General features: G+C 44.3%; 2 protein-coding genes across 3 annotated transcripts in view; one reads left to right on the top strand and one right to left on the bottom strand.

The window, feature by feature from the left end:
• The window catches only part of LOC144672966 (uncharacterized), a 572,457-nt gene that overhangs the window by 462,923 nt on the left and 91,447 nt on the right, over nt 1-18,087 (top strand). The window lies entirely within an intron of this gene.
• The window catches only part of LOC144672965 (transcription factor HES-4-A-like), a 111,986-nt gene continuing 94,619 nt past the window's right edge, over nt 721-18,087 (bottom strand). For both annotated transcript variants that reach the window (XM_078534971.1, XM_078534970.1), the window contains exons 3-5: nt 2,370-2,465; nt 2,080-2,167; nt 721-1,492 (exon numbers count right to left, since the gene is read on the bottom strand). In XM_078534971.1, coding sequence (XP_078391097.1) covers nt 945-1,492; nt 2,080-2,167; nt 2,370-2,426 — 693 coding nt within the window. In that variant the 5' untranslated portion in view covers nt 2,427-2,465 and the 3' untranslated portion in view covers nt 721-944. The remainder of the gene's footprint in view (nt 1,493-2,079; nt 2,168-2,369; nt 2,466-18,087) is intronic.

Below are 18,087 nucleotides of genomic sequence, written 5' to 3' on the forward strand. Positions count from 1 at the left end.
TGAGTGTGAGAGTGTGTGCCTGTGTGAATCTGAGTGTGAGAGTGTGCGCCTGTGTGATTCTGAGTGTGAGAGTGTGTGCCTGTGTGAATCTGAGTGTGAGAGTGTGTGCCTGTGTAAATCTGAGTGTGAGAGTGTGTGCCTGTGTGAATCTGAGTCTGAGAGTGTGTGCCTGTGTGAATCTGAGTGTGAGAGTGTGTGCCTGTGTGAATCTGAGTGCGGGTCCCAGTGAATCGGAGTGTGAGAGAGTGTGTAAATTTGAATGTGAGAGTGTGTGTAAATCTGATTGTGAGAGTGTGTGCCTGTGTGAATCTGAGTGTGAGAGTGTGTGCCTGTGTGATTCTGAGTGTGAGAGTGTGTGCCTGTGTGAATCTGAGTGTGAGAGTGTGTGCCTGTGTAAATCTGAGTGTGAGAGTGTGTGCCTGTGTGAACCTGAGTGTGAGAGTGTGTGCCTGTGTGAATCTGAGTGCGGGTCCCAGTGAATCGGAGTGTGAGAGAGTGTGTAAATTTGAGTGTGAGAGTGTGTGTAAATCTGATTGTGAGAGTGTGTGCCTGTGTGAATCTGAGTGTGAGAGTATGTGCCTGTGTAAATCTGAGTGTGAGAGAGTGGGTATGGGACGAGGGGGAATTGGGAACGGTAAATTTCCATGGAACAGGGTACAATAGGTTTGTAACATTTTATAATTATTGGAACTTGAAAAAACATGGAATGACCCAAATAACGAATTTGTTAAAATCTTTATTCCAAAATATACATAAATGAAACGCGATAGCTACTGAATAATAGGACATATTAAGGAAATAATAAGCTAATGAAAAATCTGTAATTTTAAAATAGTGTAGATAGTATTTGTTACAGAGAAAGCGCAAGGTTTGGGTAATTTTACAACTTGGGTTAAGAGACGAGCGGAATAATTCAATTTATAAGATTTGTTCTGTCCGCCAAGTTAGGGCCACGGTCTCCATACCTTGTGTGAAACTGTCATTGTGGCCGAATGATGTTGTGCAAAGGCGGGTTTTGGCGACGCAATTATTTTGTGGGGGAAATCCCGAAATTGTGCACAGCCCGAGTCTGTGAGTTCCTGATCTTTCGCTACCAAGTTGATCCGATTCAGTACCTGGTGCGAGGGAGCCGGCCGAGTGGCCAGGAGATGGGGCACTCTGTGCGAGGAAGAGGTGCTGGTGACCGCGGGCACTCTGGCCACCGGCCGAACGGTGTGAGCGGCTGCAGGGCCGACATCCCAGCTCTCGGACTCCAGCTGTCCCGGTCTGAGGGGCTGCAGGTTCGGGGTGAAGGATCTCGCACATCCCGGGCTTCTGCGCCCCTGCTTCTCATCACTTGATTGGTCCACAAAGAGGGAAAGCCGCTCCATGAGGCTGCTCTGGGTCTGCGAGTTGAACCTGGCGCAGCTCCTGACGAAGCTATTCACCTGCAGGAGGCACTCTTTAAAGCCAGCCTCGTAGTTTTGCCTCGTGATTTCTGTGCCCTGAAGTTCTGTTTAAAAATAATATTGGTCAATGATATAAAAGCTTTCAACTGTAAAAAAACTCAATAGTATTCGAGTATGAACATCCCATAATAGTCACGCCTGTGGAATTTACGATAGGCATACTCAATTTTCACTTGGTACGTTTTGAGAAAGGGAAATGTATTTGTATTCACAGACGGTTCCTTATTAATATTAGCATTTCGTGTACATCAATCAAACTAACCAATCGATTCATCTTAAACAGAAATAAACGGGATTAATAAAGACCGAACTCCTGGTTTAAAATTCCCGTGAAACAGGAGGTTGGAATTTGTCGAAAGGTTAAGTGCTCTGATTTTGTTTTAATGCTAGAAATCATGAAAAATAGAAACTAGGGGAATAAGACTAGTCGAATCACAGCGATTATCGATTACCAGTCTATTAACGCCAGCTAATCGGCTTTTACCGAATGCGAAAAGCAACATGTGGATAGCATCTTGGGGAAAGTGAGATCCGCACATTGGAAAACTCGGGACCGGGAGGAACATTGGACATAATAAAACTATAGAGAGGCGCGGGGTTGGAGGATACTCACAGCTGAGCGGATACCCACCCTGACTATTTGCAAGCGCCGCGCTTTTCAGATACTGCACCGTCATTTCTAAGATTTCTGCCTTCTCCATTTTACCATTTCGGAAACTCTAAACAGAACAGAAAGAAAAATAACGAAACCTGGGTAAAAGCGGAAAGACACGAGAGAGGCGTCCAACCGAATGGAGCGATTGCAAGAAACCACCACATAAAATCAACATTTTTCAGCATTTCAAACTAATCCCCGAAATGTAAGAGACGGAGATACTAATCCTTAAAATCTGGACATATCCCAGAGAAAGGTTCCCTCACCTCGTTCTGGGTATGGTTCATGAGGAAAGATTTCAGTTGATCTAAACTCCGGTTCATTCGATCTCGCCTCCGTTTTTCCACCAAAGGTTTAAGTAGCTGCGGATATTGAATGGAAGGTTTTTTTTTGCTGTGTCACTAACACTCAGAAAGAAACAACACTTTCGATGAGCGGACCAGCGCCGGACCGGGCGAGGTTGGAGCCAGTCCAGACTGAAACTCTCTCCCCAAATATCTTTCCCAATCATTTAAATGAAACATCAGTATCAATCACTAAACTAGCTTCTCCTTAACGGAATACATTTCATAAAGATGAAAATAACAGCGTCAAACAATAAACCGTCCTTGAAAAAGTCTTTAGCTCCAACAAATCCTCCTCTGGTCACATTGGGTCACATTGTTAATTCATTTTTACCTTTTTAACCTCCTTTAAGTTCGACGATTCTCCGGCCATCTTCATGGCTGAGCAGTTTGTCCCAGAGAGCTGTGTGGTCTGGAATAAATCTTTCCCAACAACTATGTAACTCTGAGTACATTCACAGTTCTTGACTTTTTTTTTCCAGGAGTGGGACATGAACCCACTACCTTCTGACTCAAAGGCGAGGGTGCTATGAACTGAGCCACAGCTGACAACTCAGTGGTCACTGAGTTAACGAGTAAATGAGCAGGAAAGGACTTGGCTGTTTTTATAGGGAAGCCATTGAGGCACGTGGGCTTGGGACCGGATCGGGGCTCCTTTGATCACCAGTCCTCGCCTAGGTGTTTCATTCTCTCCATACATTTGTCCCCAACTCCCACAGGGATCCCCGTGGAGTTGTGAAGACAAAGCGACTGACATCCAAATGCAAACTGCGGGATTCAATAAATCCCAATCCGCTTTCAAATTCAAACATTTTAAAAGGATTATGAATTTCAGTCAGTTTCAGACCGAACGGTTATTATATACACCCCCACCCCGGCCACATTTATCAAAGAATGCGAGATACATCTGGATTGTGCAGAACATCATTAATATTTTGATTAATTAAATAATTTAAAACATTAACAACTCTGAAAAAAATAATTTTCAGATTTCCATTTGACATCCCAAATATTATGTTGCCCTCGTGTCGAATAAATATGCATTAAGATTTCTGAATGTAAAAAATAGCAACACGCTACCAATGTTACAAAATATCTGGTCGCTCAGCAGTGTGGACTAGTCACTTAATCTATTTTACAATCAAAACACAACTGTAACCAGTCACTGATAAATACGGACGGAGATTTCAGGATGGGAAACACTTGGAATTAAATATTACACACTTCACCCCTGATCTTGTTCAATGGCTTGTGGGAGGTATCAGCTGATCAAAGAGTCTAAAATTGGAAGCGAGTTTCACACATCTTCTGTATAGTTTAGATCTGTCTGTCTGTGTGCCTGTCTGTCTGTCTGTCTATCTATCTATCTATCTATCTATCTATCTATCTATCTATCTATCTATCTATCTATCTATCTATCTATCTATCTATCTATCTATCTATCTATCTATCTATCTATCTATCTATCTATCTATCTATCTATCTATCTATCTATCTATCTATCTATCTATCTATCTATCTATCTATCTATCTATCTATCTATCTATCTATCTATCTATCTATCTATCTATCTATCTATCTATTTATCCAACCATCCATCTATCCATCTCTGTATAATTTGGATGAAAGCTGTTCCCTAACAAGGTGCAGTGTTGAACAGGAGGTTTAGATTCCAGGGTTTAATGTGATTTGGGTGGAATTTTTGGACGGATTTAAAGAGTAAAGATTTTTCAGTTAGTTCAGTGAGAGGATTGTATAATACCCGAAACGATTATCCTCAGACAGGTAAGACAGAAGCGACCTCCTGAGTATGAACAGTCTATCATGTAGCAATGTAGAAATGTTCTGGAAGAGCTGAATACTGAACCTGTGGAAGTTAAAAGCAGTCCGAGAGGATAATTGCTTTATGCTCCTGAGCACAGAGCCCTTGAAGGGCCTCGGAAGCTGTAAATGACAGGAAGGTGACAACTTGTGCCTTCCACATGCCCCATTGATCCGACTGCAGCCTCCAGTGTCGTAACAAAAGGCTGGGTGTTTCTGCGCGAGTGTCCTCTTCATCTGGTGCTTTTCCATAGTCTGATCAGATATTATCATCTTACCAGCCCAAGGGAGCTGATCCCGCACAGCCAGACTTACAGTACAGATGTTCCACAGAGACAGACTGACTGTATAAGATCTTGCGCACAGACAGACTTACAGAGATGGCGCCCAGTCAGCCTTACTGCACGGACATTTAAATCCGTCAGATCTACTGTACATATATACCGAACCATCAGACTGACTGTAGCGAGACACCGCAAAGTCATACCTACTGTACAGATAACCTGCAGAGACAGACTGGCTGTGCAGATATCTCACAGAAAAAATGACTGTACAGGTTTCCCTCACAGTCAGACACACTAAACAGAGATACCTCTGTCAGATTTAATGTACAGGTATATCGCATTGACAGACACAAGGCACAGAGATACCTCTAACTGTCAGATTTAACGTACAGGTATCCCACACAGTCAGACACAGGGCACAGAGATACCTGTAACTGTCAGATTTAATGTACAGATATCCCACACAGTCAGACACAAGGCACAGAGGTACCTGTAACTGTCAGATTTAATGTACAGGTATCCCACACAGTCAGACACAGGGCACAGAGGTACCTGTAACTGTCAGATTTAATGTACAGGTATCCGGTGCAGCCAGTTTGACTGAGCTGAGTCTGCGGCAAAATAATTCAGAACCAAAGAGATTTAAATGAAAGGAGAAAAGGCCATTGTAGAGGCCACAGTTTAGGATTCTCCCGCCATCGGCTATAGAGGGGCTGCCTTCAGTGTAACAGCCTCGGGCACATGTACTAGGACCTGTTAGGTGTAATATGGATGTAGATGCAAACGGCACTGTAAGAGGAATGAAGTATCTAGAGTGTCATGTCCCGCATTTAACCACATTCATCTGCGTTGTGCTATGTGAGGAGACAGGGTTGAATTGCACTGGAACACAACTTGACAAGGTTCATGACCAAAGGATATTTTTGGAAAGAACCTTACAGTCAGATCGGCCTCAGAAGTAACTCCCTCCGGTTAATGGCTCGATCAGTCCCTGACAGCTTTTCCCAGCATCACCAGAATAATGACAAAGAGATCAAAGCTCCTGGTATATTGGCAGTGAACACTCCCGCACATTACAGTTTGCTGATTTGATGCTTAACCTGACTCTAACTGTAGATGTTGCAGTTCTATAAAAATTCAAACAGGTTTTTGTGAGGGATTCAGTGGGACATATGTTAATCTGTTCTCAAACTTAACTAGCAAAGGAATTGCCTGAATTGATTACCATAACTGATGTATGGATTAAGATAGATGATATTAAAATGGTTTTCTATAACCTCAGAGCATAACATACACCGTTAGGGATGTATCAATAAATGTGGAATAAAACTGAGCTCCCCCTTCACTGGATCAATGGATATAATAGTCATCAGCAGCGATTTAATTCAGTTCTATAATCGTACACGTGTGAAACTGGGAGTAACTGACCCCTCGTTCCCAGCACACTTCCAGACGGAGGTGTTGGGATGGGAAACCCTGTAACATTCAAATTCCAAACACCAGCCCACTTTCTTTCTCAGGCCTTGTTTAACGGTGTGTGGGAGGTGTCGGCAGATCAAAGCGTTTAAAGTTTCGCACATGCTCTGTACAGAGTTTAGATCGATCGTTCTATCTATCTATCTATCTATCTATCTATCTATCTATCTATCTATCTATCTATCTATCTATCTATCTATCTATCTATCTATCTATCTATCTATCTATCTATCTATCTATCTATCTATCTATCTATCTATCTATCTATCTATCTATCTATCTATCTATCTATCTATCTATCTATCTATCTATCTATCTATCTATCTATCTATCTATCTATCTATCTATCCATCCATCTATCCATCCATCTAGCTATCTCTGTATAATTTGAATCAAAGCTGATAGATAGATAGATAGATAGATAGATAGATAGATAGATAGATAGATAGATAGATAGATAGATAGATAGATAGATAGATAGATAGATAGATAGATAGACAGACAGACAGACAGACAGACAGACAGACAGACAGACAGACAGACAGACAGACAGACAGACAGACAGACAGATAGATAGATAGATAGATAGATAGATAGATAGATAGATAGATAGATAGATAGATAGATAGATAGATAGATAGATCTAAACTCTTTACAGAGCATGTGCGAAAGTTTAAACGCTTTGATCTGCCGACACCTCCCACACACCGTTAAATAAGGCCTGAGAAAGAAAGTGGGCTGGTGTTTGGAAGATGAATGTTACAGGGTTTCCCATCCCAACACCTCCGTCTGGAATTGTGCTGGGAACGAGGGGTCAGTTACTCCCAGTTTCACACGTGTACGATTATAGAACTGAATTAAATCGCTGCTGATGACTATTATATCCATTGATCCAGTGAAGGGGGAGATCAGTTTTATTTAACATTTATTGATACATCCCTAACGGTGTATGTTATGCTCTGAGGTTATAGAAAACCATTTTAATATCATCTATCTTAATCCGTACATCACATTGGGTAATCAATTCCAGCAATTACTTTGCAAGTTAACTTTGAGAACAGATTAACATATGTCCCACTGAATCCCTCACAAAAACCTGTTTTAATTTTTATAGAACTGCAACATCTACAGTTAGATTCAGGTTAAGCATCAAATCAGCAAACTGTAATGTGCGGGAGTGTTCACTGCCTATATACCAGGAGCTTTGATCACTTTGTCATTATTCTGGTGATGCTGGGAAAAGCTGTCAGGGACTGATCGAGCCATTAACAGGAGGAAGTTACTTCTGAGGCCGATCTGACTGTAAGGTTCTTTCCAAAAATATCCTTTGGTCATGAACCTTGTCAAGGTGTGTTCCAGTGCAATTCAAACCTGGCTCCTCACATTGCACAACGCAGATGAATCTGGTTAAATGCGGGACATGACACTCTAGATACTTCATTCCTCTTATAGTGCCGTTTGCTTCTACATCCATATTACACCTAACAGGTCCTAGTACATGTGCCCGAGGCTGTTACACTGAAGGCAGCCCCTTGACAGCCGATGGCGGGAGAATCCTAAATGGTGGCCTCTACAATGGCCTTTTCTCCTTTCATTTAAATCTCTTTGGTTCCGGATTATTTTGCCCCAGACTCAGCTCAGTCAAACTGGCTGCACCGACTACCTGTACATTAAATCTGACAGTTACAGGTATCTCTGTGCCCGATGTCTGACTGTGTGGGATATCTATACATTGAAGCCGACAGTTACAGGTATCTCTGTGCCTTGTGTCTGACTTTGTGCGATATACCTGTACATTAAATCTGACAGATGTATCTCTGTGTAGTGTGTCTGACTGTGAGGAATACCTGTACAGTCATTTTTTCTGCGAGATATCTGTACAGCCAGTCTGTCTCTGCAGGTTATCTGTACAGTAAGTATGACTTTGCGGTGTCTCGCTACAGTCAGTCTGATGGCTCGGTATATATGTACAGTCAATCTGACGGATTTAAATGTCCGTGCAGTAAGGCTGACTGAGGGCCATCTCTGTAAGTCTGTCTGTGCGCAATATCTTATACAGTCAATCTGTCTCTGCGGAACATATGAACTGTAATTCTGGCTGTGCGGGATCAGCTCCCTTGGGCTGGTAAAATGATAATATCTGATCAGACTATGGAAAAGCACCAGATGAAGATAGATAGATAGATAGACAGACAGACAGACAGACAGACAGACAGACAGACAGACAGACAGACAGACAGACAGACAGATAGACAGATAGACAGATAGATAGATAGATAGATAGATAGATAGATAGATAGATAGATAGATAGATAGATAGATAGATAGATAGATAGATAGATAGATAGATAGATAGATAGATAGATAGATAGATCGATCTAAACTCTTTACAGAGCATGTGCGAAACTTTAAACGCTTTGGCCTGCCCTCACCTCCCACACACCGTTAAACAAGGCCTGAGAAAGAAAGTGGGCTGGTGTTTGGAAGATGAATGTTAGAGGGTTTCCCATCCCAACACCTCCGTCTGGAAGTGTGCTGGGAACGAGGGATCAGTTACTCCCAGTTTCACACTGTACGATTGTAGAACTGAATTAAATCGCTGCTGATGACTATTATATCCATTGATCCAGTGAAGGGGGAGATCAGTTTTATTCCACATTTATTGATACATCTCTAACGGTGTATGTTATGCTCTGAGGTTATAGAAAACCATTTTAATATCATCTATCTTAATCCATACATCACATTGGGTAATCAATTCCGGCAACTCCTTTGCAAGTTAACTTTGAGAACAGATTAACATATGTCCCACTGAATCCCTCACAAAAACCTGTTTTAATTTTTATAGAAATGCAACATCTACAGTTAGATTCAGGTTAAGTATCAAATCAGCAAACTGTAATGTGCGGGAGTGTTCACTGCCTATATACCAGGAGTTTTGATCTCTTTGTCATTATTCTGGTGATGCTGGGAAAAGCTGTCAGGGACTGATCGAGCCATTAACAGGAGGGAGTTACTTCTGAGGCCGATCTGACTGTAAGGTTCTTTCCAAAAATATCCTTTGGTCATGAACCTTGTCAAGGTGTGTTCCAGTGCAATTCAAACCTGGCTCCTCACATTGCACAATGCAGATGAATCTGGTTAAATGCGGGACATGACACTCTAGATACTTCATTCCTCTTACAGTGCCGTTTGCTTCTACATCCATATTACACCTAACAGGTCCTAGTACATGTGCCCGAGGCTGTTACACTGAAGGCAGCCCCTTGACAGCCGATGGCGGGAGGATCCTAAACTGTGGCCTCTACAATGGCCTTTTCTCCTTTCATTTAAATCTCTTTGGTTCCGGATTATTTTGCCCCAGACTCAGCTCAGTCAAACTGGCTGCACCGACTACCTGTACATTAAATCTGACAGTTACAGGTATCTCTGTGCCCGATGTCTGACTGTGTGGGATATCTATACATTGAAGCCGACAGTTACAGGTATCTCTGTGCCTTGTGTCTGACTGTGCGAGATAGCTGTACATTAAATCTGACAGATGTATCTCTGTGTAGTGTGTCTGACTGTGAGGAATACCTGTACAGTCATTTTTTCTGCGAGATATCTGTACAGCCAGTCTGTCTCTGCAGGTTATCTGTACAGTAAGTATGACTTTGCGGTGTCTCGCTACAGTCAGTCTGATGGTTCGGTATATATGTACAGTCAATCTGACGGATTTAAATGTCCGTGCAGTAAGGCTGACTGAGGGCCATCTCTGTAAGTCTGTCTGTGCGCAATATCTTATACAGTCAATCTGTCTCTGCGGAACATATGAACTGTAATTCTGGCTGTGCGGGATCAGCTCCCTTGGGCTGGTAAAATGATAATATCTGATCAGACTATGGAAAAGCACCAGATGAAGATAGATAGATAGACAGACAGACAGACAGACAGACAGACAGACAGACAGACAGACAGACAGACAGATAGACAGATAGATAGATAGATAGATAGATAGATAGATAGATAGATAGATAGATAGATAGATAGATAGATAGATAGATAGATAGATAGATAGATAGATAGATAGATAGATAGATAGATAGATAGATAGATAGATAGATAGATAGATAGGCAGACAGAAAGACAGACAGATAGATAGATAGATAGATAGATAGACAGACAGACAGACAGACAGACAGACAGACAGACAGACAGACAGACAGACAGACCGATAGATAGATAGATAGATAGATAGATAGATAGATAGATAGATAGATAGATAGATAGATAGATAGATAGATAGATAGATAGATAGATAGATAGATAGATAGATAGATAGATAGATAGATAGATAGATAGATAGATAGATAGATAGATAGATAGATAGATAGATAGATAGATAGATAGATAGATAGATAGATAGATAGATAGATAGATAGATAGATAGATCGATTGACCAAAACTCTTTACAGAGCATGTGCGAAACTTTAAACGCTTTGATCTGACGACACCTCCCACACACCGTTAAACAAGGCCTGAGAAAGAAAGTGGGCTGGTGTTTGGAAGATGAATGTTACAGGGTTTCCCATCCCAACACCTCCGTCTGGAAGTGTGCTGGGAACGAGGGGTCAGTTAATCCCAGTTTCACACGTGTACGATTATAGAACTGAATTAAATCGCATTTGATCAATATCATATCCATTGATCCAGTGAAGGGGGAGCTCAGTTATATTCCACATTTATTGATACATCCCTAACGGTGTATGTTATGCTGTGAGGTTATAGAAAACCATTTTAATATCATCTATCTTAATCCATACATCACATTGGGTAATCAATTCCAGCAATTCCTTTGCAAGTTAAGTTTGAGAACAGATTAACATATGTCCCACTGAATCCCTCACAAAAACCTGTTTTAATTTTTATAGAACTGCAACAGCTACAGTTAGAGTCAGGTTAAGTATCAAATCAGCAAACTATAATGTGCGGGAGTGTTCACTGCCTATATACCAGGAGTTTTGATCTCTTTATCATTATTCTGGTGATGCTGGGAAAAGCTGTCAGAGACTGATCGAGCCATTAACAGGAGGGAGTTACTTCTGAGGCCGATCTGACTGTAAGGTTCTTTCCAAAAATATCCTTTGGTCATGAACATTGTCAAGGTCTGTTCCAGTGCAATTCAACCCTGGCTCCTCACATAGCACAACACAGATGAATGTGGTTAAATGCGGGACATGACACTTTAGATGCTTCATTCCTCTTACAGTGCCGTTTGCTTCTACATCCATATTACATCTAACAGGTTATAGTACATGTGCCGGAGGCTGTTCCACTGAAGGCAGCCCCTCAACAGCCAATGGTGGGAGAATCCTAAACTGTGGCCTCTACAATGGCCTTTTCTCCTTTCATTTGAATCTCTTTGGTTCTGGATTATTTTGCCCCAGACTCAGCTCAGTCAACCTGGCTGCACTAGATACCTGTACATTAAATCTGACAGTTACAGGTATCTCTGTGCCTTGTGTCTGACTGTGTGGGATATCTGTACAGTCATTCTTTCTGCAAGATATCACTACAGCCACTGCAGGTGATCTGTACAGTAAGTATGACTTTGCGGCGTCTCTCTACAGTCAGTCTGACGGTTCGTTATATATGTACAGTAAATCTGATGGATTTAAATGTCCATGCAGTAAGGCTGACTGGGCGCCATCTCTGTAAGTCTGTCTGTGCGCAATATCTTATACAGTCAGTCTGTCTCTGTGGAACATCTGTACTGTAGGTCTGGCTGTGCGGGATCAGCTCCCTTGGGCTGGTAAGATGATAATATCTGATCAGACTATGGAAAAGCACCAGATGATGTGGACACTCGCGCAGAAACACCCAGCCTTTTGTTCTGACACTGGAGGCTGCAGTCGGATCAATGGGGCATGTGGAAGGCACAAGTTGTCACCTTCCTGTCATTTACAGCTTCCGAGGCACTTCAAGGGCTCTGTGCTCAGGAGCATAAAGCAATTATGCTCTCGGACTGCTTTTAACTTCCATAGGTTCAGTATTCAGCTCTTCCAGAACATTTCTACATTGCTACATGATAGACTGTTCATACTCAGGAGGTCGCTTCTGTCTTACCTGTCTGAGGATAATCGTTTCGGGTATTATACAATCCTCTCACTGAACTAACTGAAAAATCTTTACTCTTTAAATCCGTCCAAAAATTACACCCAAATCACATTACACCCTGGAATCTAAACCTCCTGTTCAACACTGCACCATGTTCGGGAACAGCTTTGAATCAAATTATACAGAGATAGATAGATAGATGGATGGATCGATAAATAGATAGATAGATAGATAGATAGATAGATAGATAGATAGATAGATAGATAGATAGATAGATAGATAGATAGATAGATAGATAGATAGATAGATAGATAGATAGATAGATAGATAGATAGATAGATAGATAGATAGATAGATAGATAGATAGATAGATAGATAGATAGATAGATAGATAGATAGATAGACAGACAGATAGACAGACAGACAGACAGACAGACAGACAGACAGACAGACAGACAGACAGACAGACAGACAGACAGACAGACAGACAGACAGACAGACAGACAGACAGACAGACAGACAGAGAGAAAGAGAGATAGATAGGTAGACGGATAGATGGATAGATAGATAGATAGATAGATAGATAGATAGATAGATAGATAGATAGATAGATAGATAGATAGATAGATAGATAGATAGATAGATAGATAGATAGATAGATAGATAGATAGATAGATAGATAGATAGATAGATAGATAGATAGATAGATAGATAGATAGATCTAAACTCTTTACAGAGCATGTGCGAAACTTTAAACGCTTTGATCTGCCGACACCTCCCACACACCGTTAAGCAAGGCCTGAGAAAGAAAGTGGGCTGGTGTTTAGGAGGTGAATGTTAGAGGGTTTCACATCCCAACACCTCCGTCTGGAATTGTGCTGGGAACGAGGGGTCAGTTACTCCCAGTTTCACACGTGTACGATTATAGAACTGAATTAAATCGCTGCTGATGACTATTATATCCATTGATCCAGTGAAGGGGGAGCTCAGTTATATTCCACATTTATTGATACATCCCTAATGGTGTATGTTATGCTGTGAGGTTATAGAAAACCATTTTAATATCATCTATCTTAATCCATACATCACATTGGGTAATCAATTCCGGCAATTCCTTTGCAAGTTAACTTTGAGAACAGATTAACATATGTCCCACTGAATCCCTCACAAAAACCTGTTTTAATTTATATAGAACTGCAACATCTACAGTTAGATTCAGGTTAAGTATCAAATCAGCAAACTGTAATGTGCGGGAGTGTTCACTGCCTATATACCAGGAGTTTTGATCTCTTTATCATTATTCTGGTGATGCTGGGAAAAGCTGTCAGAGACTGATCGCGCCATTAACAGGAGGGAGTTACTTCTGAGGCCGATCTGACTGTAAGGTTCTTTCCAAAAATATCCTTTGGTCATGAACCTTGTCAAGGTGTGTTCCAGTGCAATTCAAACCTGGTTCCTCACATAGCACAACGCAGATGAATGTGGTTAAATGCGGGACATGACACTCTAGATACTTCATTCCTCTTACAGTGCCGTTTGCATCTACATCCATATTACACCTAACAGGTCCTAGTATATGTGCCCGAGGCTGTTACACTGAAGGCAGCCCCTTGACAGCCGATGGCGGGAGAATCCTAAACTGTGGCCTCTACAATGGCCTTTTCTCCTTTCATTTAAATTTCTTTGTTTCTGGATTATTTTGCCCCAGATTCAGCTCAGTCAAACTGGCTGCACCGGATACCTGTACATTAAATCTGACAGTTACAGGTATCTCTGTACCTTGTGTCTGACTGTGTGGGATATCTGTACAGACATTCTTTCTGCAAGATATCACTACAGCCACTGCAGGTTATCTGTACAGTGAGTATGACTTTGCGGTGTCTCTCTACAGTCAGTCTGATGGTTCGGTATATATCTTTTTTTTTTGCAAAAATATACTTAATTCATAAAATATCTTCAATCACATTCCAAACCATTTAAAAAACACCATTACAAGGGTACAATCCAGGTTATACTTTTACAAAATGTATCACCAGGTGCATCAGTACAAACAATATTACAATCATTTACAGCCTTTCATTTTGATCTGTACAGCCCGAGGGGCTCTAAACAGTTCCCAGTCTCTCGGTGCGCTGTGGCAGAAAGGTCTTAGACAGCGACCCTTCCCCATTGCGCCTTTGCGGCAGCTGCCCCAAGCTTTAGTGCGTCCCTCAGCACGTAGTCCTGGACTTTGGCTTGTGCCAGTCCTCAACAATCGGTCGGGGACAACTCTTTGTGCTGGAAGACCAACAAGTTTCGGGCAGACCAAAGCGCGTCTCTCACCGAGTTGATGATCCTCCAGCTGCAGTTGATGTTTGTCTCGGTGTGTGTCCCTGGGAACAGCCCGTAGAGCACAGAGTCCTGTGTCACAGAACTGCTCGGGATGAACCTCGACAGCAACCACTGCATCTCTCTCCAGACTTTCTTTGCAAAGGCACAATCCACAAGGAGGTGAACAACGGTCTCTTCCCCACCACAGCCACCTCGAGGGCAATGTGCAGAGGGGGTGAGACTCCTGGCGTGTAGGAAGGATCTGACGGGGAGGGCCTTTCTCACCACCAGCCAAGCTACGTCTTGGTGCTTGTTGGAAAGTTCTGGCGATGAGGCATTCTGCCAAATGACTTTGACAGTCTGCTCGGGGAACCATCCCACAGGGTCCACCCTCTCCTTTTCCCTCAGGGCCTCTAGGACGTTACGTGCTGACCACTGCCTGATGGACTTGTGGTCAAAGGTGTTTTTCTGCATAAATTTTTCCACCAGGGACAGGTGGTACGGCACGGTCCAACTACTTGGAGCGTTCCGCGGCAGCGTGGCCAGACCCATCCTTCACAACACCGGGGACAGGTAGAACCTCAGCACGTAGTGACACTTGGTGTTTGCGTACTGAGGGTCTACGCACCGCTTGATGCAGCCACACACAAAGGTGGCCATCAGTATGAGGGCGATGTTGGGCACGTTTTTTCCCCCTTTATCTAGAGGCTTGTACATCGCGTCCCTGCGGACACGATCCATTTTCGACCTCCAGATAAAGCGGAAGATGGCTCGAGTGATCGCCATCGCGCAGGAGTCTGGAATGGGCCAGACCTGCGCCACGTACAGCAACAGCGAGAGTGCCTCACACCTGATGACCAGGTTCTTACCCGCAATGGAGAGGGAGCGTCGCTCCCACATGCCCAGTTTCCTTTTCACCATAGCCACTCGCTCCTTCCAGTTTCTAACGCATGCCCTGGTCCCTCCGAACCATATCCCCAGCACCTTCAGGCCGTCAGCCCTGACAGTGAAGGGGACAAAGGATCGGTCAGCCCAGTTCCCAAAGAACATGGCCTCGCTCTTCCCACGATTTACCTTGGCTCCCGAGGCCAGTTCGAACTGGTCGCAGATGTGCATCAGTCTGCGCACCGACAGCGGATCCGAGCAGAAGACCGAGACGTCGTCCATGTACAGGGAGGCTTTTACCTGAGTGCCTCCACTGCCTGGGATCGTCACTCCTCTTATGCCCGGATCCTTCCTGATGGACTCGGCAAAGGGTTCTATGCAACACACGAAAAGAACAGGCGAGAGAGGACAGCCCTGCCTGACTCCAGATTTAATCGGAAAGCTATCTGTTTCCCACCCATTGATTGAGACTGCGCTACTGATGTTAGTGTAGGGCAGTTGGATCCAATTTCGAATTCCCTCCCCAAACCCCATTTTGGAGAGCACATCCCCCATGTAGGTGTGCGATATTCTGTCAAAGGCCTTCTCCTGATCCAAGCTGATGAGGCAGGTATCCACACCCCTGTCCTGTACATAGGCAATCGTATCCCTGAGCAGCGCGAGGCTGTCAGAGATCTTCCTGCCTGGCACAGAGCAGGTCTGGTCTGGGTGAATCACCAATTCCAGAGCGGATTTGACCCGATTGGCGATGACCTTGGACAGAATCTTATAGTCCACATTCAACAGTGAAATGGGTCGCCAATTTCTAATTTCCTCCCTTTCCCCCTTGTGCTTGTAGATGAGGGTGATGATGCCTTTCCTCATGGATTGTGACATACTACCGGCCAGGAGCATACTCTCGTACACTCCTAGCAGGTCTGGGCCGATCAAGTCCCACAGAGCCGAATACAACTCCGCCGGCAAGCCGCCGCTTCCGGGAGTTTTACTCTTCTCCAAGGACTCGAGGGCCTTAGTCAGTTCATCAGGAGTTAGCGGTTTGTCCAGGCTCTCCCGCGTACTGTGGTCTAAGACCTCCGTGATAGAGGACAGGAAGGACTGGGAGGCCGTGCTGTCCGTGGGCTTCACGTCATACAATCCGGCATAAAAGGATTTGCTGATCCTCAAAATGTCGGACCATGATGACTTTACTGAGCCGTCTTCTTCCTGCAGGCTGCTGATCACAGAGCTCTCTCTGTGTACCTTTTGGAAGAAGAAACGTGAGCACGTCTCATCCTGCTCCACGGAGCGGACTCTGGAACGGAAGATGATCTTGGAGGCCTCCGAGGCAAAGTGCGAGGCTTGCTGGCTCTTCACCTCTTGGAGCTCCTCCTTGACATCGACCCCCATCGACTGCAGCCGGAGCAGATTCTGCATGTTTTTCTGGAGTCGGGACATTTCCCTCTGTTCCTTTCTAGCTTTCTGGGTGCCTTTGAGGATGAAAAACCTCTTGATGTTTCCCTTGATCGCTTCCCACCAGTGTGTCAGGGACTCAAAGAGGGGTTTCACTGTTCTCCAACCTTTGTAATCCCTCTTGAGCTCCTCAATGTTCTCTGGGGTCAGCAGTTGCACATTTAGCTTCCATGCCCCCCTGCCCACCCTCAGGTCCTTCTCCAAGTGGCAGTCCACCAGTAGGAGGCAGTGGTCAGAGAAGAACACCGGCTTGACGTCGGTGGATCTGACTGTGAATGCATGGGACACAAACAGGAAGTCTATCCTGGAACGAATGGACCCGTCTGGCTGCAACCAGGTGTATCTACGCTGCGCTCCGTCTGCAGGGTTGCTGAAGACGTCGTGCAGCTTGGCATCCTTAACTGTTTCCATCAGGGATCTGGACGTAGCGTCCAATCTGCTGCCGGCCCTGCTGGATCGTCCAGCCGCGTCGATGATGCAGTTGAAGTCACCGCCCAGAATGACCGGCCTGGAGGTCGCCAGCAGCAGTGGGAGCTGCTGAAAAACCTCCAGCCGCTCAGCCCCTTGTGCCGGGCCATACACGTTAATTAACCGGAGTGGAGCGTTCTTGTACATTACGTCTGCTACGAGGAGTCGCCCGCCCACCACCTCCTTAACCTCGGAGACGGTGAAGTTGCCTCCCCGCAGCAGAATACCCAGGCCGGAGGAACGAGAGTCGTTTCCGCCCGACCAGATCGATGGCCCATGGGACCACCATCGTGACCATTGCCTGTAGGAGCTGAGGTGCGGTATCGCACACTCCTGCAGAAACAACAGGTCAGCTTTGACCTTGGCTAGGTAGTCCAAGGTCGCAACACATCGCGTAGTAGATTTAATGCTACGCACATTTATGGATACAATCTTTAAACCCATTTTAAAGCATTTATTCTCCTACCAAACCCACTGTCTCTGAGAGTCCCAGACCTTTAGTCTGCTCCTTCATACCCGTAGTGAGCTCAAATTCCTTCACTTTGGATGGGCTGAGGTAGATCTCCTTGGCAGTGTTCTGCTCAGGTGGCATCTGGAGGTTCACGTAGAGAGCGGGTTTTGAGATGACCTTTGCTGGAGAAGCTTCTCCAAAACTCACCCCCTCTGGGGTGTTGCTGTTCCCGGCTTCCTGGAGCTGGGGTGCGATGATTGCCTCACTGCTCCCAGATTCCAGGGGCTGTGTTGCACTGGCCTCCTCAGGTTGCAGGCAAAGTTGGGGTGCGCTGGTCTCCTTGTTGTCTCCAATTTTCTGGAGCTCGGGTGTCTCGTCCTCCAACGCCCTGGAGCTT

This window comes from Cetorhinus maximus, unplaced genomic scaffold (assembly GCF_964194155.1).
Source record: "Cetorhinus maximus unplaced genomic scaffold, sCetMax3.hap1.1 HAP1_SCAFFOLD_174, whole genome shotgun sequence".
Lineage (NCBI taxonomy): Eukaryota > Metazoa > Chordata > Chondrichthyes > Lamniformes > Cetorhinidae > Cetorhinus > Cetorhinus maximus.